Source organism: Indicator indicator, chromosome 1 (genome assembly GCF_027791375.1).
Source record: "Indicator indicator isolate 239-I01 chromosome 1, UM_Iind_1.1, whole genome shotgun sequence".
Lineage (NCBI taxonomy): Eukaryota > Metazoa > Chordata > Aves > Piciformes > Indicatoridae > Indicator > Indicator indicator.
Genome location: NC_072010.1, coordinates 701550 through 724306, shown reverse-complemented (window position 1 = coordinate 724306; position 22757 = coordinate 701550). Strand labels below are relative to the sequence as shown.

Genomic DNA, 22757 nt, shown 5'->3' with positions numbered 1-22757 from the left:
TCTTTATCAAGAGCACTTGACCAGGAAAATGAATGCAAACCTTGTGGGCTACTAAAAAAAAAGGGGGATGGATTCTTGTTGGATCAGTGTGGTTGGATTAGTTATTCATAAAGCAGCATTGTCCCCAAGAAGACCTCACCCTTGCTTAAAGGCCTAAAAATAATTATCAGGAAAATAAAAAAGGAGGAATAAAAAAGGAGCTGGGGAGAAACTAGAGCTGTGGCTACCAAAAACAAAGGCCAAAGGAGGAGATGAACTCGAGAAGCAAAATGTAGTCTTCAGGGGCGGAAGCTGAAAACAGGGACTCTGAAGCTGGGCAAGACCAGAGAGGGTGGTGGAAATGCACAGTCTGAATACCTGGCTGAGGAGATTGTGAAGGGAGAAATGTTTCAAACCCAGCAGCACCTGAAATGCTTCCTGAATAACGGAGCTGATAGGGCTTGGAGGGACTTTGCCCAACCTGTGGTGGACTAAGGGCCTGGCACTGAAGAAGGCTGTGAAGGAGCTTGCAGAGAGGAGCAGTGGCAAGCAAGGGGATTGGAACAGCTCTGCTATGAGGACAGGAGAAGAGGAGGCTCCAGGGAGACCTGATAGCAACCTACCAGTACCTGAAGGGCGCTGGAAGGATGGAGAGAAACTGTTTGCAAAGGCCTGCAGCGACAGGACATGAGGTAATAGCTTCCAACTAGAGCAGAGCAGATTTAGATTGGATGTGAGGAACAAGTTCTGCACTATGAGGGTGGTGGAACACTGCAACAGGTTGCCCAGGGAGGTGGTTGTGGGCCTCATCCCTGGAGATAATCAAAATGAGGCTGGACAGAGCTCTGGGCAACCTGATCTAGGTGAGGAGGTGGTTGGGGTCCCATCCTTGGAGATATTCAAGGTGAGGCTGGACAGAGCTCTGGGCAACCTGATCTAGGTGAGGATGTCCCTGCTGAGTGCAGAGGGAGTTGGTCTGGATGACCTTTGAAGGTCCTTTCCAACCCAGACCATTCTATGATTCAATGATTCTGACTTGGCATGGAAGAGTTCATGCTTCAGGAGGACTTCAAGGATGACCTGAGAAATCTGATCTTCAAAAGTAAAGATAGGCTGGAGGGGTACCTCAAGTCAAGCAATCAAAGACCAACTTCAACAGCTGTAGGAAAGGAGCTCAAATAGAGATTTAGCTGTTAAAAACAGAGGAATCAAATTTGTAGGGAAGAAGGTGGGGGAACTGAAGAAGAAGGTGAGGGAATTGTAGGGAAGAAGGTAGAGGAACTGAAGAAGAAGGTGGGGGAATTGTAGGGAAGAAGGTGGAGGAACTGAAGAAGAAGGTGAAGGAATTGTAGGGAAGAAGGTGGAGGAACTGAAGAAGAAGGTGGGGGAATTGTAGGGAAGAAGGTGGGGGAACTGAAGAAGAAGGTGAAGGAATTGTAAAGAAGAAGGTGAGGGAATTGTAGGGAAGAAGGTGGGGGAATTGTAGGGAAGAAGGTGGAGGAATTGTAGGGAAGAAGGTGGAGGAACTGAAGAAGAAGGTGAGGGAATTGTAGGGAAGAAGGTGAGGGAATTGTAGGGAAGAAGGTGGGGGAATTGTAGGGAAGAAGGTGGGGGAATTGTAGGGAAGAAGATGGGGGAATTGTAGGGAAGAAGGTGGGGGAATTGTAGGGAAGAAGATGGGGGAACCAAAAATCAACCTCTGGTCTGATTTACTCCATTCAGCACTTGCAAAACTGTTTTCAGGCCTGGAACTTGGTGGTGGCAAGATGTGCAATGACTCAATTTAACCTCTTTCACACACAAAAACAGAAGGAAACCAAAAACCACTTTACCACGGCCAAGGAATGAAGGAAGAGTCAAAAAAGACTTGAGCTAAACATAGCTGGGTGTTCTGCTGCTCTCTCAGGGCTTGGGTTTCAGTGCAAGCAGTGTTCAAGGCTAAAAATTCAATCAGCCACTTTCAGGAGAAGGCAATAGATGTCTCCAAAAAGCCAAAGAGCTCAGAGGCTGGCAATGCTTGCTCCTTAAGTTAACAAAGGCTGCAGGCACGTGGAGCTTCTCCATTTCTGTCTGAAATGCTGATGCAGGTGCAGAAGCTGCCTTAAGACAGGGACAAGCAAACAGCTTCTGGCATTCCCTTGCCTCTCCGTGGGTATGGCTGGATGCAGAGAGCAGATGGAAAAATCTTAACAGCAAAAAGAGAAGTCAGCTCTTTGAGGCTAAAAGGTCCTCACTTGGGGCCAAAAGGTCACTATTTTGAGGTAAAAGGTCTTTATTTTGGGCTAAAAGGTCCTTATTTGGGGCTAAAAGGTAAATATTTTCAGATGAAAGGTCTTTATTTTGAGCTAAAAGGTCCTTATTTGGAGCCAAAAGGTCCTTATTTGGGGCTAAAAGGTAAATATTTTCAGCTGAAAGGTCTTTATTTTGGGCTAAAAGGTCCTCATTTTAGGCTAAAAGGAATCCACCCTTGCAAATATTCAAGATGAGGCTTAACAGGGCTGTGGGCAACCTGATCTAATTGGGGATGTCCCTGCTGAGTGCAGAGGGGGTTGGACTGGATGAGCTTTGGAGGTCCCTTCCAACCCAGACCATTCTGTGATTCCTATTTTGGGTACAAGGACCTTATCTGGGGTTAAAAGGTGCTTATTTTGGATTAAAAGGGCCTTATTTTGGGCTAAAAGGTCCTTCTTTGGGTAGCTGAAGCCTAGAAATAGTCCATTCCAAGGGGAAAAAAAAAAAAAAGTAGTGAACATCTGTTGCATGCAAATCACCAGTGCAGAACACAGCTCAAAGCAGAGTCACTGCTTGTTAAAGAGGTGAGAAGAAGCTGTTATGGTGCCAAGGTTGGGGATCAGCAGGAGAAGGAAGGGCTGTGCCTGACAAGTTTCACACCACTCAGTGCTAAAGACAGCAGTCGGGGGGGGGGAATGGTGAGCCAGGCTTGCTGGGAGGTTTGGTCTGTTGGTGTAGAACTGAGTTTATTTGAGGTTAGCCCAAAGTGAGCTTAGGACTGGAGCTGCATCTCTGGTGGATTACAGACAGGACCCCACCCCCACCCCCCAGCTTTAGAAAGAAAGCTCATTTGCATGCAAGGGGATTTTTGCCACTCAGAAGAAGACCAAGGGACCTGCATCCACTATTAATAGGTTACCAAAACCCTCTGTTACAGATGTCATAATACAGCTAAAACCAAACCAACCTACAATTACAGGATCCCAGCATGGTAGGGGTGGGAAGGGACCTCTGGAGATCATCCTGTCCAACCCCCCTGCTCCAGCAGGGCACCCACAGCAGCTTGCCCAGGAGCACAATGGCCAGGTGGGGTTGCAAGTTCTCCAGAGAACTCAACAACGTCTCTGTGCAGCCTGCTCCAGGCCTCCAGCACCCTCACACCAAAGAAGTTTCTCCTCATCTTCAGGAGGAACCTCCTGGTTCCACTTTGTGCCCATTGCCCCTTGCCCTGCCACTGAGCATCACTGAAAAGAGCCCAGCACCATCCACATGACCCCCACCCTTCAGATCTTGCCTAACACTGATCAGCTCCCCTCTGGGGCTGCTCTTCTGCAGGCTCTCAGCCCCAGGGCTCTCAGCCTTTGCTGCTCCCAGAGCTACTCCAGACCCCTCAGCATCTCCCCAGCCTCCCCTGGACCCTCTCCAGTAGTTCCCTGTCTCTCTGCAACTGGGGAGCCCAGAACTGGACACAATACTCCAGGTGTGGTCTCACCAGGGCAGACTAGTGGGGGGGAGAAGCTCCCTTGACCTGATGACTCTTTTTCATGTACCCCAGGAGACCATTTGCCTTCTTGGTTGCTTTCCACACTCTGTTTATTTTCATCTAACAAACCAACACCTGAGAGTGGTGACTGCTGGGGGCTGCAGGAGAATCAGGACCATCCCATCAGTCAGGGGACAAAGAACCCAATTCCATTTGAATTCTGCACCAGAAAGATGGTTCTGGGCTATGTGAGGAAGAGCCAAGAGATCCTGGGACTATTTTTCTGGGCTGAAAAATAATCCCCCCAAAATGGGATATTTTTTTTTTTACCAGAGCAGAGTTTTTCTGCAGCAAAATATTGAAGTGCCAACAAATCCTGAAGCTCTCAGTGGAGCTCTCCTCACTACAAGCACCCATGGAAGGAACAGCTGTAGAGCCATATGCAGGAGATGATGTCTCCAGCTGGGTTGGAGAGAGGTGGGGGGTAGGGGGTGGGGGAGGAGATTGTTTATTTTTATTTCTGGTTCAATCATTATTTTGGGACCATCAGCTTCAAAAGCTCCTCTGAAGCTCCCATGCACACAGATTGCTGCAGCAGCTGAGGCCAGGCATGTCAGGATGGGGGTATGGCAGGGGTTGTAGAGTTGTTGGGGTTACACCCAATGAATTGCAAACCCAGCCTGTGACATGACTGAGAAAACAAACCCATGTGGAAATATTTAAGCATATTTAATACTAAAGAAGCTTCAAATGCCTTTCCAATCAGTCTAATAGTAAATGCTCAAATAAGGGTAAATACCTCTGCTTCTGGCTGCAGGCAGAAAAAGCTGCTGGAAGTAAAGTCTGACACAGTCAAATCCTCTGCTGTAGGTAACTTACACAGTCACAGAATGGGCTGGGCTGGAAGGGACCTCCAAAGCTCATCCAGTCCAACCCCCTCTGCACTCAGCAGGGACATTCCCAACTAGATCAGGTTGCCCACAGCCCTGTCCAGCCTCACCTTGAGTATTTGCAGGGATGGAGTCCTTTTAGCTCAAAATAAAGACCTTTTAGCCAAAAATAATGACCTTTTAGCTGAAAATAAGGACCTTTTAACCCCAAAAAAGGACCTTTTAACCCCAAATAAGGACCTTCTAGCCCCAAATAAGGAACTTTTAACCCAAAATAAGGACCTTTTAACCCCAAAAAAGGACCTTTTAGCCCAAAATAAGGACCTTCTAGCCCCAAATAAGGAACTTTTAACCCAAAATAAGGACCTTTTAACCCCAAAAAAGGACCTTTTAGCCCAAATAAGGACCTTTAGCCCAATAAGGCCTTTAGCCAAAATAAGGACCTTTTAACCCCAAAAAAGGACCTTTTAGCCCAAAATAAGGACCTTCTAGCCCCAAATAAGGAACTTTTAACCCAAAATAAGGACCTTTTAACCCCAAATAAGGACCTTTTAGCCCCCCAAAAAAGGACCTTTTAGCCCCAAATAAGGTTGCTCAGAACCCTGTTGATCCTGACCTTGAATATCTCCAGGGGTGAAATCTCAGCTCCTTCCCTGGACAACCTGTGCCAGTGTTCCACCACCCTCCTGGGGCAGAACTTCTTCCTCACATCCAATCTAAATCTGCTCTGCTCTCCTTTGAAGCCATTGCCTCTCCTCCTGTCCCTGCAGGCCTTTGCAAACAGTCTCTCTGCAGCCTTCTTGGAGCCCCCTTCAGGTCCTGGCAGGCTGCTCTGAGGTCTCCCTGGAACTTTCCCTTCTCCAGGCAGAATATGAGCTGCCCAGAAACAGGAGATTCATAGAATGGTTTAGGTTGGAAGGGACCAAGTCTCCTTCTTGTAAAAGTCTGGCCTCTTATTTATAGAATCAAAGAATAGTTTGGCTTGGAGGGGACCTGAAAGATCACCCAGTTCCAACCCCTTCGATGGGCAGGGACATCTCCCACCAGCCCAGCTTGCTCAAGGCCTCATCCAGGCTGGCCTTGAACACCTCCAGGGAAGAGGCATCCACAATCTCCCTGGGCAACCTCTTCCAGTGTCTCCCCACCCTCACTGCAAAGAATTTCTTCCTAATTTCCAGTCTCAATCTCCTCTCTTTCAACTTCAATCTGCTTCCCCTCATCCTGTCACTCCCAGCCCTTGTCAAAAGTCCCTCCCCAGCTCTCCTGCAACCCCCTTCAGGTACTGGAAAGCTGCTTTAAGGTCTCCCTGGAGCTTTCTCTCCTGCAGACTGAACAACCCCAACTCTCCCAGCCTTAGAATCAGACAAACCAGATTTGATGACACATTTTGAGTTGCAAGCTCAAAGCAAACAGCCTCAGGGATGTGCAGGGGACACCTCAACTAAAAACAGGAAAAAAAAAGACCTCCAAAGCTCAGGGTCAGCTTTTTGTTGCCACTCTTTGGACTTTTTCTCACATGATAAAATGTGGTTCAAGGAAAAAGAATCCTTCCCAAACAGGAAAGGGAGAAAAGCTGGCTAATTTCCTTTCTGTTTCACCCTGTCCTTATGGCTTGGTGTTATCTGGGCAGCAATGGGGACAGCACAGTTTGCAGCAGCAGAGATTTCTGCAGAGTTGTTATTAAATATCACTTGACCCATGGGAGGATGTTGGGTGATTAAACTGTCACTAGCTGTGGCCTCCATGCAAGCTCAGCACGTCCTGAGTGGTTTGATTTTGGTGAGGCTAAAGGTATTTCACAGAACTCCAGCATGGTGGGGCTGGGAAGGGACCTCTGGAGATAGAATCATGGAATTGTCAGGGTTGGAAGGGAGCTCAAGGCTCAGCCAGTTCCAACCCCCCTGCCATGGGCAGGGACACCTCACACCACAGCAGGTTGCTCACAGCCACCTCCATCCTGGCTGCAAAAACCTCCAGGGATGAGGCTTCCACCACCTCCCTGGGCAGCCTGTGCCAGGCTCTCACCACCCTCATGAGGAAGAATTTCTTCCTAACATCCAATCTGAATCTCCCCATTTCTAGTTTTGCTCCCAGCCCCAGTCCTATCACTTGCTGACACCCTCAAAAGTCCCTCCCCAGCTTTCCTGTAGCCCCTTTCAGATCCTGGAAGGCCACAAGAAGGTCTCCTCAGAGCCAGCACGGTGAGGGTTGGAAGGGACCTCTGGAGCTCCCCCAGTCCCAGCCCACCCTGCTCCAGCAGGGCCCCCACAGCAGCTTGCCCAGGAGCACAATGGCCAGGGGTGGGTGGAAGCTCTCCACAGAAGGAGGCTCTACAACTTCTCTGGGCAGATGACATCAGACTGAGTGGTGGAGTTGATAATGCCAGGGAGAGGGATTCATCCAGAGGGCCCTACACGAGCTTGAGAGGTAGGAGGACCACATAAACCTCAGGAGATTCAACAAGGCCAAGTGCAAGGACCTGCACATGGGTCATGGTATCAATCCAGGCTGGGGGATGAAGGGCTTGGGGGTGCTGGGAGGTGAAAAGCTGGAGATGAGCAGCACCAAGCACTGCCAGCCCAGAGCCAGCCCTGTCCTGGGCTGATCCCCAGCAGTGTGGGCAGCAGGGGCAGGGAGGGGATTCTGCCCCTCTGCTGTGCTCTGCTCAGACCCCACCTGCAGTGCTGGGGCAGCTCTGGAGTCCTCAGCACAGCACAGCCAGGGAGCTGCTGGAGCAGTTCCCTTCATGCATCCAAATCCATGGAAACCAGAAGTCACACAAGCATTTTGAGGAGGTGACTTCCACATCCATCCCATTTCTAACATTCTTCTTGCCTACGATACTCCAAGTTTCAATCCACTAACACTTAAATCCCAGAATCACAGAATAACAGAATGGGAGAGGTTGGAAGTGACCTCCAGAGATCATGCAGTCCAACCCCCTGCCAGGGCAGGATCACCCAGGGCAGGTCACACAGGAATGCATCTGGATGGGTTTGGAATGTCTCCAGGGTAGGAGACTCCACAACCTCTCTGGGCAGCCTGCTCCAGGGCTCTGTCACCCTCACAGTGAAAAAGTTTTTCCTTATGTTCAAGTGGAACCTCCTCTGCTCCAGCTTGCCCCCACTGCCCCTTGTCCTATCACTGGACATCCCTGAGCAGAGCCTGGCTCCATCCCTGCACATCTTTATCAACAGCAATGAGGTCACCCCTCAGGCTCCTCTGCTCCCAGCTGCAGAGCCCTCAGCTCCCTCAGCCTGTCCTCACAGGGAGATGTTCCACTGCCTGCAGCAGCTTTGTGGTTCTGAGCTGGACTCTTTCAAGCAGTTCCCTGAGGTCCTTCTTGAGCTGAGGGGCCCAGAACTGGACAGATGTGGCTTCACCAGAGCAAAACAGAGGGGCAGGAGAACCTCTCTCAAGCTACTAACCACTTCCTTTCTAATCCACCCCAGGATGGCATTGGCCTTCTTGGGCACAAGGGCACATTGCTGGCTCATGGGCATCCTTCTATGCACCAGGACCCTCAGGTCCCTCTCCTCTGCATTGCTCTCCAACATTGAGGTCATTCCTCAACCCAAAAAAAACCCCTCCAAACCTTGACTGCAGTCACAGGGGATCAGCTATTTGGTTTGCAGAGAGGCCATCATTTGTTCTTGGAAAAGGTTAACATGAAACATTTGATTAAAGGCATTCAGTCACTCTGCTTGCTTGTCTTTGGTGTCAACACTCTCATGCACCACCCCCAAACCCTAAAACCCTGCTGATAACCTGGGCAAGAGGTTATGTGGCAAAAGAATGCTTGATGGTTGTCCTTTAATTAGGGGTTGAGGAGAAATCAAACCAGTTCTGACAGAGCCAAAAGGCTGAACAAAAGTTCTCAGCCTCTTGGATTCCAAGTGGTCCATGTGAGACCTGGATTTGGCCAGCTAGGGTCTTGCTAGCTGAAGAATAATTGCATGGATCATTAAAAATGTCTGTATAATTTATTAATTTGGGGATGGGGGGGAGTGAAATAAGTTAAGCAAAAGCACAGAAGCTCAAAATAACAAAGTGTGGTGAAGAAGTGCAGGGTTGGAAAGTCAAAAGAAGTCACCCAGAGAGCTTTAGGCCTGAAGAACTCACTCACCACCTTCTCAAACACTCCTGAAGGTAAGCACTTTCTGCACTGTCAGACCACACAAGTGCCACCAAAACAAAAACAAAAACAAAAAAAAAAAAAAAGAAAACCACAAGAAAAAAAATCAGGTTAAAGTTTTAGTGTCCAAGAGTTTAATCAGCGTGAATTCCAGCTCTGTTTTCCATAGGGATGGCCCTCTGGGGAAAAAAAAAAAAATAAAAAGCCCAACATGAATTTAATTTGGAGCAGGGCTGTGCTCCATCAGCTCCTCTGAAGAGCCTCCAGGTGAGGTCCAAGCTCCCCCAGTCACATTGGAGAAGGCACCAATGATACTCATCACTAGCTGGAGCTGTGAAATGTTAATTGATTCCCCCCAAAAAAGATTAAAATATTAATCATAAACACTCTGCAAGTGGTAAAAAAGAAGAAGTGTGAAGCTTGTCCACACAGATAAAGGATTTTTTTCCCCCCCTCCTTCTTTAAGTCAGGGTGGAAAAAGCTTCATTTTTTTTTTCCCCACCAAATCCTGCATTCTGTTGCCACTTCCACCTGCAAATTCCACATCCCAAGCCACATGCATATGGATAAGGACACAAAAGGTGAGGAGAAATCCCTCCCTTCCCTCCCTCCCCCTTCCAATGTACCTCTGCTATTGTCATTCTCATAGCACTGACAGGTGAGGGCTCAATATCCACCAGCTGAACTGTGTTAAAACTCTGGAGGAGGCAGAGGTTGTCCAAGGATGAAAAACACACAACAGCAAAGGTTAGAGAGGCAGGCAAAAGACAGAAAGGTTCTGCTCAAGGTGTTAAAACAGTCTCCAAGCTTATCAGGATTAGCTGACTCTAAACAAAGAAGCTGGAAGGAAAAAAAAAAAAACAACAAACAAACCAAAAAGCAAACACCAAAACAATCAGTTTGTTAAAATGGAAAGAAAAAAGGAAATTTGGGTTAGAGCTGTTAGTAGGGCTGGGGAAAAATCATGGATCTAGCAACCAGGCTGCTGGAATTGAATCAGCTGAACTGGAGAAAAAGACTTTGCAGTCATAGAATCCTAGAATCAGTCAGGGTTGGAAGGGACCACAAGGCTCAGCCAGTTCCAACCCCCCTGCCATGGCCAGGGACACCTCACACTACAGCAGGCTGCCCAGAGCCTCATCCAGCCTGGCTGCAAACACCTCCAGGGATGGAGCCTCAACCACCTCCCTGCACAACCCATTCCAGGCTCTCACCACTCTCATGGGGAAGAACTTCTTCCTCACCTCCAGTCTGCATCTCCCCACTTCCAGATTTATTCCATTCCCCCCAGTCCTGTCACTACCTGAGATCCTAAAAAGTCCTTCCCCAGTCCTAATCATTCCATGAGTTGTTGGGTCCCCAACCCATTTCTATTCAAGTGCTGGTTGGAAATGGATTTACACCCTGGCCCTTGCTTAGTTTCATGTCATTGATGATTGTTTGGGAAGCAACATGCCCCAAGAGGATATTCCCTGAGATTATTTTTGGAATGTGATGTTTAAAGTGTTCTTTAGATCAATATGCAAACCTATCATGGAATGGCTCAGGTTGGGAGGGATCTCAGAGCTCATCTCCTCCAACCTCCACCCCATGCCCAGGGACACCTCTCAGCCAGACTCAGCTGCTCAAGGCCTCATCCAACCTGACCTTGAACACCCCTGGGGAGGAGGCAGCCACAGCCTCCCTGGGCAGCCTGTGCCAGACTCTCACCTCCCTCCTGCTGAAGAACTGAAGAGCCCCATCCCTGGAGGTGTTTGGAGCCAGGCTGGATGAGGCTCTGGCCAGCCTGCTGTAGTGTGAGGTGTCCCTGGCCATGGCAGGGGGGTTGGGACTGGCTGAGCCTTGTGGTCCCTTCCAACCCTGACTGATTCTAGGATTCTAATTTCTTCCTCAGCTGCAGTCTAACCCTGCTCTGCCTCAGCTTCAAACCCTTCCCCCTTGGCCTGGCTCTAGACTCCCTTAGCCAAAGTCTCTCTGCAGCCTTCCTGCAGGATCCCTTCAGCTCTTGCAAGGCAGCTCTGAGGTCCCCCTGGAGCCTTCTCTTCTGCAGGCTGAACACCCCCAGCTCCCTCAGCCTGTGCTCAGAGCAGAGCTGCTGCAGCCCTTGGCTCAGCTTTGTGGCCTCCTCTGGCCTCCCTGCAGCAGCTCTGTGTCCTTCTTGTGCTGGGGACAGCAGAGCTGGAGGCAGGATTGGAGGTGGGCTGTGAGCAGAGCAGAGCCAAGGGGCAGAATCCCCTCTGCTGCCCTGCTGCCCACACTCCTCTGGCTGCAGCCCAGCACACAGCTGCCTGAGGGCTGCAGGAGGGCACTGCTGGCTCCTGGGGAGCTGCTCAGCACCCAGCACCCCCAAGGCTCTTTCTTCAGGGCTGCTCTCACCCCACTCTGCACCCAGCCTGGCTGTGTGCCTGGGCTTGACCTGACCCAGCTGCAGTGCTCACTCTTGAGTTGTTTTGAGGCATGTGGAGCCTTTATTTGGTGTACCATCACACCTGTGGTACCCCAGTAGCAGTGAGTATTACAAGAATCTCACCCAAATGATAAAAAACCACCAAAATGCAGTGAGAACTACACTGAAAGCAGAAAAACACAGGGCTGCCAGTCACAATCTGGAAGCAAAAAAAGAGGTTCTGCTCTTCTTTGGATAATGTGGAGCCTGTCTGAGGCTTTTTTCTTCTCTTTACCCACCTCATGCAAGCAGAGCTGGGGGATTCCAGGCTACTTTTCCCTCGCCAGCACGAGGTGAAAGCAGGCTGAGATCCCAGCGAGCTCTGTTCTCTTCCCTCTTTATAACCAGGTTGTTTTTTAAAAAATGAAATAAATAAAGGGAGAAGAAAGAAATGAAGGAATTCAGGAAGGGGGAGGAGGGGGAGGGTAGGTTCTTACAGTGTCAGTGTCACTGGGTTGGAACTGGAAGGGTTGTGGTTTGTGAAACACGGAGTTCTCCTGTAAGAACAGCTGCAGGCTGTAGTCCCGAACCACCTGGGGAGAAGAACAGAGGCCATTTAGATGGGGAAAAGCCTGAACCTCATTAAAAAAAACCCCACACAACACAGATTGGGAGAGTGACATCAAGACAGAGATCAAATCTGCAGCAGAATGCCACAACAGATGAAAAAAAAAAAAAAAAAAAAGCAGGAGCTAATTCTGGGCTGTGCTACCCAGAGTCATCCAGAAGCAACCTGCAGGATGCAAGCTGCTGACACAGAGCTAAATTCAACCTGCCAGAGAGCTGTGGGAAATAGCACAATGGGAAAAAGGGCAGAGGGGAAAAAAGGCCAGTTGTGGAGTACAGAATATGTGGTGTCCCCAACACCCCTCCTCTCGTGGGTAATTGATTTGGCACAGTTCTTCCATAAGCTGAAATGTCTTAGTACAGAATCCCAGCATGCTGAGGGTTGGAAGGGATCTCTGCAGATCACAGCACCCCAGCAAGGTGAGGGTGGGAAGGGATCTCTGCAGATCACAGCACCCCAGCAAGGTGAGGGTGGGAAGGGATCTCTGCAGATCACAGCACCCCAGCAAGGTGAGGGTTGGAAGGGATCTCTGCAGATCACAGCACCCCAGCAAGGTGAGGGTGGGAAGGGATCTCTGCAGATCACAGCACCCCAGCAAGGTGAGGGTGGGAAGGGATCTCTGCAGATCACAGCACCCCAGAAAGGTGAGGGTGGGAAGGGATCTCTGCAGATCACAGCACCCCAGCAAGGTGAGGGTGGGAAGGGACCTCTGGAGCTCATCCAGTCCAACCCATCTGCTCCAGCAGGGCCCCCACAGCAGCTTGCCCAGGAGCACAATGGCCAGGGGGGGTTGAAGCTCTCCACACAAGGAGACTCCACAACCTCTCTGGGCAGCCTGCTCCAGGCCTCCAGCACCCTCAAAGTGAAGATTTTCCTCATCTTCAGATGGAACCTCCTGGGTTCCAGTTTGTGCCCATTTGCCCTTGGGCTGTCCCTGGGCAGCACTCAGCAGATCCCAGCCTCATCCTCTTGCCCCCACAGCCCCTTGAGCTCTTGCTGAGCATTGCTCAGCTCCCCTCTGGGGCTGCTCTTCTGCAGGCTCTCAGCCCCAGGGCTCTCAGCCTTTGCTGCTCCCAGAGCTGCTCCAGGCCCCTCAGCATCTCCCCAGCCTCCCCTGGCCTCTCTCCAGCACTTCTCAGCCTCTCTTCACCTGGGGAGCCCAGAAATGGACACAGCACTCCAGATGTGGCCTGACTAGGGCAGAGTGGAGGGGAAGGAGAACCTCCCTTCACCTGCTGGCCACACTCTTCTTCATGCCCCTCAGGACACCTTTGGCCTTCTTGGCTACAAGGGCACATTGGTGGCTCATGGGGAACTTGCTGTCCACCAGCACTTCCAGGTCCTGCTCTGCAGAGCTGCTTCCCAGCAGGTCAGCCCTCACCTGTGCTGCTGCAGGAGGTTGTTCCTCTCCAGGGGCAGGACCCTGTGCTTGCCCAGTGCCATCATCTTTATAGTCCTTTACTGGACTCTCTCCAATAGTTCCCTGTCTCTCTTGAACTGGGAAGCCCAGAACAGGACACAATACTCCTGCACTTCTTTTTACCCCAATTCTCACTTGCAGGAGCTAGAAAAGATGATTTGGAACAAGGCATGCAAAGCCAGTTGCCAAAATCCATCTCTATTAATCTGCTTGGAGAGGAGAACTCCCAAATCTTGCATTTTGCTGAAGCAAAACTCCTCCAAGCTCCTAAATTGCTTTAATGACAGATTTCAGATGGCACCACACACATCCCTAAACAAACCTCTTGTGTCACAGTTTATCTTTATTCACAGAGAGAGAAGGAAAAACCCAAACCCACAACCCCAAACCCTCCATGATTGCAATATGAAGAAATAGAATCCCTGGGGGGAAGTGTTTCCAATGGATGGAAATGAGTCAATAACAGCACAAAATCTGTTCTGAAAACTGAAGGTTTAAATGTAGGAGGGTGGCATAAAGATGGTATTTAGCCAAAAATAGCAGCAGCATTTAGAGAGGAGCAAGAATCCTGATTGCTCTCTGTGTGCAATGGTAAATATAGGCTGTGGCATGCAGCAAAATGTTGATGCTTGTGTGCCCGAAATATTTGCCTGCCAAAGAATTCATCTTGAGTTAAAGACACTAAAGAGTCCTCCAGGGCCAATAACAGCCTCCTTTCAACCAGCAAAGGACATCCTGACTGCAGCAACTGGAGCAGTGCAGCACAAACACACTGAAATCCACAGCAAGCAGCCAGGGGAGGGGAGAGGGAGCCTGGCTGAGGAATTCCCAGAGACTCGCGGAACGGTTTGGGTTGGAAGGGACCTGAGAGATCACCCAGTTCCAATCACTCTGTCATGGGCAGGGACACCTCCCTCCAGCCCAGGTTGCTCAAAGCCTCACCCAACCTGGCCCTGAATACCTCCAGGCAGGGAGCATCCACTACTTCCCTAGGCAACTGGTTCCAGTGTCTTCCCACTCTTCCCTTCCTAATCTCCAGTCTCAATCTCCCCTTTTCCAGTTTCAATCCATTGCCTCTCATCCTTTCACTCCCAGCCCCTGGCAAAAGTCCCTCCCCAGCTCTCCTGTAGCTCCCTTCAGGTACTGGAAGCCTGCTCTTAAGGTCTCCCTGGAGCCTTCTCTTCTCCAGGCTGAACAGCTCCAACTCTCTCAGCCTGTCCCCATAGGGGAGGTTCTCCAGCCCTCTGATCATCTTCATGAAGTCCTCTGAACCTGCTCCAACAGTTCCCTCTTCCTCTTGTGAGTCCACAGGAGTCTTGTGAGTCACACAGGAATGCATCCAGATGGGTCTGGAAAGTCTCCACAGAAGGAGACTCCACAACCTCCCTGGGCAGCCTGCTCCAGGCCTCCAGCACCCTCACACCAAAGAAGTTTTTCCTCATATTGAGGTTGAACTTCCTGTGTTCTAGTTTCTATCCATTGCTCCTTGTCCTATCACAGGACACCACTGAAAAGAGCCTGGCCCCTTCTTCCTGACACCCACCCCTCAGATATTCACAGACAGTGATCAGATCTCCTCTCAGCCTTCTCCTTCCTTTTTCTTTCCATAAACAAGGATTGAGAAAATACCAAAGGGGGAGTCACCTGCAGCTTGAGATGCTCAGCACTGAGCATAGAATCATAGAGTCATAGAATCAGTCAGGGTTGGAAGGGACCACAAGGCTCAGCCAGTTCCAACCCCCCTGCCATGGCCAGGGACACCTCACACTACAGCAGGCTGCCCAGAGCCTCATCCAGCCTGGCTGCAAACACCTCCAGGGATGGAGCCTCAACCACCTCCCTGCACAACCCATTCCAGGCTCTCACCACTCTCATGGGGAAGAACTTCTTCCTCACCTCCAGCCTGAATCTCCCCACTTCCAGCTTTATTCCATTCCCCCCAGTCCTGTCACTACCTGAGATCCTAAAAAGTCCCTCCCCAGCTTTTTTGGAGCCCCCTTCAGATCCTGGAAGGCCACAAGAAGGTCACCTCAGAGCCTTCTCTTCTCCAGACTGAAGAGCCCCAACTCTCTCAGTCTGTCCTCAGAGCAGAGCAGCTCCAGCCCTCTGCTCATCCTGGTGGCCCTTCTCTGGACACCTTCCAGCATGTCCATAGCCCTCTTGGAACAGAGGCTCCAGAACTGGATGCAGTACTCCAGGTGGGGTCTCAGCAGAGCTGAGCAGAGGGGGAGAATCACCTCCCTTGCCCTGCTGGCCACACTTCTCCTGCTGCAGCCCAGGCTCTGCTTGGCTCTCTGGGCTGCAAGTGCACATTGACAGCTCCTGCTGAGCTTCTCATCCTCCAGCACCCCCAAGTCCCTCTCCTCAGGGCTGCTCTCCAGCCAGTCCCTGCCCAGCTGCAGGACCTTGCCCTTGGTCTTGTTGAACCTCCTGAGGTTGGCTTGTGCCCACCTCTCCAGCCTGTCCAGGTCCCTCTGGATGGATCCCTTCCCTCCAGCCTGTCTGCTGCACCACACAGCTTGGTGGCATCAGCAAACTTGCATGGCATGGATATTCTCATCTTAACCAGCTCCAGCCTTCACATAGTCCTTAGGCATATATCATAGAATCACAGAGTGATAGGGCTTGGAAGGGACCTTTGGAGAGCATCAAGTTCAACTCCACTGCCAAGGCAGGTTCACCTAGAAAGGTCACACAGGAACACACCCAGGTGGGTTTTGGATGGCTGCAAAGATGGAGATTCCACCTCTCTGGGCAGCCTGTTCCAGTCCTTTAGCACCCTCACAGGATTAAAGTTCCTCCTCATGTTTAGATGGAACTTCTGCTGTTCCAGTCTGTGCCCAGTGCCCCTTGTCCTGTCCCTGGGCACCACTGAATGAAGCCTGGTCCCATCCTGCTGCCACTCACCCTTGAAGTATTGCTCAGCATTGTTGAGATCCCCCCTGGGGCTGCTCTTCTCCAGACTACACAGCCCAAGTTCTCTCAGCCTTTCCTCATCAGAGATGTTCCAGGCCCCTCAGAATTTTTGCAGCCCTTTGCTGCTCCCTCTCCAGCAAGTCCCTGTCCTTCCTGAACCAGTGAGCCCAGAACTGCACACAGTACTCCAGATTTGGCCTCACCAGGGCAGAGCAGAGGGGGAGAAGAACCTCCCTTGACCTGCTGCTGGCCACACTCTTCTTAATGCACCCCAGGTTGCCTTCTTGGCCACAGGGGCACATTGCTGGCTGATGATCACCAGGACTCCCATGTCCCTATCCCTATATATCCCAACAGTGGCCATAGCAGAGAACTCTGTGCCAGGTGACACAGATGGAACGATTTTAAACCAACTTCAAAGAGAAAAGAACCCCAAACTGTAACTGCTGAGGGTGTGAAAACCTCTACTGTTCTTTGCAAACACAGATCTTGCACTGTAGACCTCTTGCACAACTTGGTTGTGCAAAGAAGAAAACCCATCTGGCCAGCAGCACTCCTAAGAGATGAGCTGAAGAAGGGACAGAGTGGACTTGCAACCAGTTTGCTGATGGTACCAAGCTGGGAGGAGAGGCTAACACCTCCTCAGGCTGTGCTGCCATTCAGTGAGGCTTTGACAGGCTGGAGAGTTGAGAGAGAGGAGCCTCACGAGGTTCAAGCAGGGCAGTCAGTGATTAGATGAGGTAATTAGTGCTGGAACAAGAGGGAATGGGTAGATTTAGACTGGACAGTAGGAACAAATTTTTCCCAGCAAGAGTGGTCAGGCACTGGAATGTGGTGGGCAGGGAGGTGGTGGAGTCCCCAAGCCTGGATGTGTTGGAAGGTGGTTTGGATGTGGTGCTTGGGGCTCTGGTTTAGGGGTGAGCCTTGCAGAGCAGGGTTGTGGGTTGGACTTGGTGATTTTCCAACCTGAATGTTTCTGTGATTCTGTGAAGTGTTGGGTCCTGCCCCTGGGGAGGAACAACCTCCTGCAGCAGCACAGGTGAGGGCTGACCTGCTGGGAAGCAGCTCTGCAGAGCAGGACCTGGAAGTGCTGATGGACAGCAAGTTCCCCATGAGCCACCAATGTGCCCTTGTAGCCAAGAAGGCCAAAGGTGTCCTGAGGGGCATGAAGAAGAGTGTGGCCAGCAGGTGAAGGGAGGTTCTCCTTCCCCTCCACTCTGCCCTAGTCAGGCCACATCTGGAGTGCTGTGTCCATTTCTGGGCTCCCCAGGTGAAGAGAGGCTGAGAAGTGCTGGAGAGAGGCCAGGGGAGGCTGGGGAGATGCTGAGGGGCCTGGAGCAGCTCTGGGAGCAGCAAAGGCTGAGAGCCCTGGGGCTGAGAGCCTGCAGAAGAGCAGCCCCAGAGGGGAGCTGAGCAATGCTCAGCAAGAGCTCAAGGGGCTGTGGGGGCAAGAGGATGAGGCTGGGATCTGCTGAGTGCTGCCCAGGGACAGCCCAAGGGCAAATGGGCACAAACTGGAACCCAGGAGGTTCCATCTGAAGATGAGGAAAATCTTCACTTTGAGGGTGCTGGAGGCCTGGAGCAGGCTGCCCAGAGAGGTTGTGGAGTCTCCTTGTGTGGAGAGCTTCAACCCCCCCTGGCCATTGTGCTCCTGGGCAAGCTGCTGTGGGAGCCCTGCTGGAGCAGATGGGTTGGACTGGATGAGCTCCAGAGATCCCTTCCCACCCTCACCTTGCTGGGATTCTGTAAGCTTTTCCTTCAGAAAAACTTTTATCAGAAAGTGAGACTGGGGAAAGGGGAAGGGGAAGGGGAAGCAGAAGGGGAAGGGGAAGGGGAAGGGGAAGGGAATAGAACAGGGGAAGGGGAAGAGGAAGGGGAAGGGGAAGGGGAAGGGGACGGGGAAGGGGAAGGGGAAGGGGAAGGGGAAGGGGAAGGGGAAGGGGAAGGGGAAGGGGAAGGGGAAGGGGACGGGGAAGGGGAAGAGGAAGGGGAAGGGGAAGGGGAAGGGGAAGTGGAAAGGGAGGGCTGTGCACAGCCAGCACACCCAAACCCTGAATCACTGCACAGAAGACATTTGAGAATCAGTGAAAAAGCAAAGAAAAAGCCTCCTGAGCAGTGAGATGTTCTCAGAATTCAGCAGTATCCTTTCCAAGCAGATTTCCTGTTGTTCTGGAGCAAAGTCAACCACCTCACACATTTGCTTTAGGGAGTCAACGGCAACTGAGACCTTCCAACAGCCTGGAAACCAACTGTTAAATCCATGCAGAGAAGAGGCAGAGGCAGAGACGTGGAGGAAAGCAAGTTCCTTGCTCAGGGTTGGGGAAGCTTCTTACCAGAAACATCACAGCAATGTTTTTTTTCCTCCAAACAGCAAATGGAATTTCAGAAGATGTTCCAAAGAAAAGCAAATTTGTTTTTTTTTTTTCCCCCTTTTTCTTTTTACTTTTTGTTGGTCCTCCAAAAAGTGCAAGAAGAACAACAAAGTCTTGAGTAAGGCTCCTCAAGGGGAAAGGAAGCTAAAGAGCATTTTGGGCTGCTGACTGTCAGAGGTTATTACCTGGACATGCCAGAGGGATGACAGAGAAACATGGAATGGTTTGGGTTGGAAGAGACCTTTTGAGGTTATGCAGTCCAACCTCCTGCAGGAATGTCTTCAACCAGAGCAGGTTGCTCAGTGCTCCAAACAACCTGACCTGGAATGGTTCCAGGGATGGAACATCTCCCACCTCTCTGGGCAACCTGGGACAGGCTCTCACCACCCTCAGTGGAAAAGATTTCCACCTTCTATCTAGACTTTTAGGTCCAAACCATCCCCCTTTGTCCTGTGACCACAGCCCCAGCTAAAAAGTCTGTCCCCAGATTTATTCTTGGCCTCTTCAAGTCCTGCAAGGCCACCAGAAGGTCTCCCTGAAGCCTTCTCTTCTCCAGGCTGAACACCCCCAACTCTCCCAGCCTGGCCTCCCAGCAGAGGGCTTCCAGCCCTCCCAGCATGGCTGTGGCCTCCTCTGGCCCTGCTCCAGCAGCTCCCTGGCTGTGCTGTGCTGAGGACTCCAGAGCTGCCCCAGCACTGCAGGTGGGGTCTGAGCAGAGCACAGCAGAGGGGCAGAATCCCCTCCCTGCCCACATGGTTCACCTCCATCTAGTAGTAATCAAACCTCTAAAGCTGCAAGAAATGATGCTAGGATGATCTGTGAAAACCTTCATTTTCTACAGGACACCTGGCTTGGAGATGCTTCCTCAGTCTGCCTGGGGATGTTCAAGGCCAGGTTGGATGATGCCTTGAGCAGCTGAGTCCCTGCCTGTGGCAAGGAGGTTGGAGAAGATGATCTCTGAGGTCCCTTCCAACCTAAACCATTCAATGATTCTATGACTGACCACCTCCTTAGCAGCTGAATGTAGAGCAGGCCACCCAGAGAGGTTGTGGAGTCTCCTGCCCTGGAGAGATTCCAAACCCACCTGGAGAGTGTGATCCTGGGCAAGCTGCTGTGGGTGCCTCTGCTGTAGCAGGGGGGTTCAGCCTTCCAACCTTCATCATGCTGGGATTCAGGGAATAATAAATCTTATTCAGTGAATTAATAAATCTGATGGAGAGCAACTGAAGGAGCTGGGGATGGTTAGTTTGGAGAAGAGGAGGCTGAGAGGAGACCTCAGTGCTGTCTGCAGCTACCTGAAAGGAGGTTGTGGAGAGGTTGGTGCTGGTCTCTTCTCCCAGGTAATTAGTGATGGAACAAGAGGGAATGGCCTCAAGCTGTGACTGGGGAGGTTTAGACTGGACAGTAGGAAACATTTTTTCCTGGCAAGAGTGGTGAGGCACTGGAATGTGGTGGGCAGGGAGGTGGTGGAGTCCCCAAGCCTGGCTGTGTTTGAAGGTGGTTTGGATGTGGTGCTTGGGGCTCTGGTTTAGGGGTGAGCCTTGCAGAGAAGGGTTCTGGGTTGGACTTGGTGACCCTGAGGCTCTTGTCCACCCTGTGATTTCTTATGGACAGTGAAAAATTCTCCATAGGATGGCAAGCAGCAGCAGGTTTTCCTAAACCATGGAATCATAGAATGGTTTGGATTGGAAGAAACTTCCAGAGGTCATCTTGTCCAAGCCCCCTGCAGTCAGCAGGGACATCCCCAACTACATCAAGTTGCCCAGAGCCCCATCAAGCCTGACCTTGAATGTCTCCAGGGATGGGGCCTTCACCATCCCCCCTGGGCAACCTGTGCCAGTGTTCCACCACCCTCCTGGGGCAGAACTTCTTCTAAATGAAGCTCTCTGGGTTGGACTTGGTGACCCTGAGGGTCTTTCCCAACCTGAGTACTTCTGTGACTCAGGCATAGCCCTGCCCACCCAAGGAAGCCAGCTTGGGCTCTCCACATTCAAGAGGTGGGCAAACACCTTCTGGGAAGGAACTTTACTTGTTCTCAAGCAAATATAAGTTGATTCCACCTTGTAAATAGAAAATCATTTCAGGTGGAACACCAGAAGTCTTTCTACCAACCATCTGAGATGTCTTTTCTGAAGGTAGCTTGGCAAGCTTGTGATCTTGTCCTCAAACCAGCAGTGAAATATTCAAGGAAACAATAAATATTTAAAATCTTTGCTTCCCTGGCAGGCTGAGTTTTATTCCCAGCTACTAAACTGTCAACAGATTTGTTCCATGCTTAAGACTGCAGCTATTTTGGAAACACAAACATGTGTAGAGTTTCTACTCCAGCTTCACCTCTCCTTTTTTTTTTTCTTTTGAGCTCACTGTGACGTGGACTTGCTGCAAGTTCCAAAGCAAAGAGGAGCAAAGCTCACAGACAGAAATCTGTGGAGTAATCCCCTCCCATTAATGTGGTTCCTTGCAGCAATGCAACACAACCTTTTTTTTCCTTCTCTACATTCCTGAACTGCAAGGAAGAGGAGGAATTTGCTGCTGCTGAGCTGTAAAGCAGTTGTGAAGCTCCCGTTCGGACCTGACAGCTCTGTTTACATTTTTGGTCCTTCTCCAAGCATTGTCCTCACTTAGCAAAGCAAAATGATTTTCCTCAAGCATCCAGCATGAGCTTCTCACTGTGGAAAAGAAGCCAGAGCTGCAGGCTGCTGGCCACACAGAGCCTTGCTGCCACGAGCTGCCACGAGCTCAGCACACACAGGTGTAACAGGGAAGTGGCTCTGCACAAGGGAGCTGGGAATGGTTTGGGTTGGAAGGGACCTTTCCAGATCATCCAGGCCAAGCCCCCTGCAGTCAGCAGGGATAGCCTCAGTTCAAGAGAGATGTTGAGGGACTGGAAGGTGTCCAGAGAAGGGCAACAAGGCTGGGGAGGGGTCTGGAGCACAGCCCTGTGAGGAGAGGCTGAGGGAGCTGGGGGTGTTCAGCCTGGAGAAGAGGAGGCTCAGGGCAGACCTCATTGCTGTCTACAACTACCTGAAGGGAGGTTGTAGCCAGGTGGGGGTTGGGCTCTTCTCCCAGGCAAGCAGCAGCAGAAGGAGGGGACACAGTCTCAAGCTGTGCCAGGGGAGGTCTAGGCTGGATGTCAGGAGGAAGTTCTTCACAGAGAGGGTGATTGCCCATTGGAATGTGCTGCCCAGGGAGATGGTGGAGTCACCATCCCTGGAGGTGTTCAAGAGAAGCCTGGATGAGGCACTGAGTACCATGGTTTAGTTGGTTGGCTAGGGCTGGGTGCTAGGTTGCACTGGATGAGCTTGGAGGTCTCTTCCAGCCTGGTTGATTCTATGATTCTATGATCTTCAGCTAGAGCAGGTTGCTCAGAGATCTAAACAACCTGACCTGGGCTGGGTTCCAGGGATGGGGTATCTACCACCTCTCTGGACACCATGGGCCAAGGTCTGGCCACTCTCACTGTAAAATACCTCCAACTTTTATCCAGTCTGAATCTTTCAATTCCAAACCACCCCTCTTGTCCTGTCACCACAGGTCCTGCTCAAAAGTCTGCCCTGAGCTTTCTTCTCAGCCCCTTTAAGTACTGAAAGGCCACCAGAAGGTCTTCCTGGAGCTTTCTCTTCTCCAGGTTGAACAACCCCAACTCTCCCAGCCTGGCCTCCCAGCAGGGAGCTTCCAAACCTCCCATCATGGTTGTGGCCTCCTCTGGTCACAAAAGGGATCCAAGGGCTGCAGCATCTCTCCTGTGAGGCCAGGCTGAGGGAGCTGGGGGTGTTCAGCCTGGAGAAGGGAAGGCTCCAGAGAGACCTTGGAGCAGCCTTCCAGTACCCAAACAGGGCCTATGAGAAGGCTGCAGAGGGACTGCTTCCAAAGGCTTGCAGTGATAGGACAAGGGACAGTGGTTTGAAATTAGAGAAGAGCAGACTTAGATTGGATGTTAGGAACAAGTTTTGCACCATCAGGGTGGTGGAACACTGGAACAGGTTATAGTCCTGAGGTCTTGGGTGACAAGTTGGACTTGATGATCCTTGAGGTCTTTTCCAACCTTATTGATTCTGTGATTCTGTGATTCAGAGAAGGAGATGAGTTCCCATCCCTGGAGATATTCAAGGTCAGGGTGGACAAGGCTCTGAGCAGCCTGATCTAGCAGAGGATGTCCCTGCTGACTGCAGGGGCTTGGACTGGATAACCTTTGGAGGTCCCTTCCAACCCATGGTTTCATTCTATGATTCTGTGACTCCAGAGCTGCCCCAGCACTGCAGGTGGGGTCTGAGCAGAGCACAGCAGAGGGGCAGAATCCCCTCCCTGCCCCTGCT

At 51.1% G+C, this 22757-nt stretch overlaps 1 protein-coding gene across 1 annotated transcript in view; it reads right to left on the bottom strand.

Annotated features, from left to right (window-relative positions):
- FCHSD2 (FCH and double SH3 domains 2) overlaps window positions 1–22757 on the bottom strand; it is a 244621-nt gene that overhangs the window by 40328 nt on the left and 181536 nt on the right. Inside the window, exon 10 of the mRNA XM_054385172.1 lies at window positions 11603–11698. Coding sequence (XP_054241147.1) covers window positions 11603–11698 — 96 coding nt within the window. The remainder of the gene's footprint in view (window positions 1–11602; window positions 11699–22757) is intronic.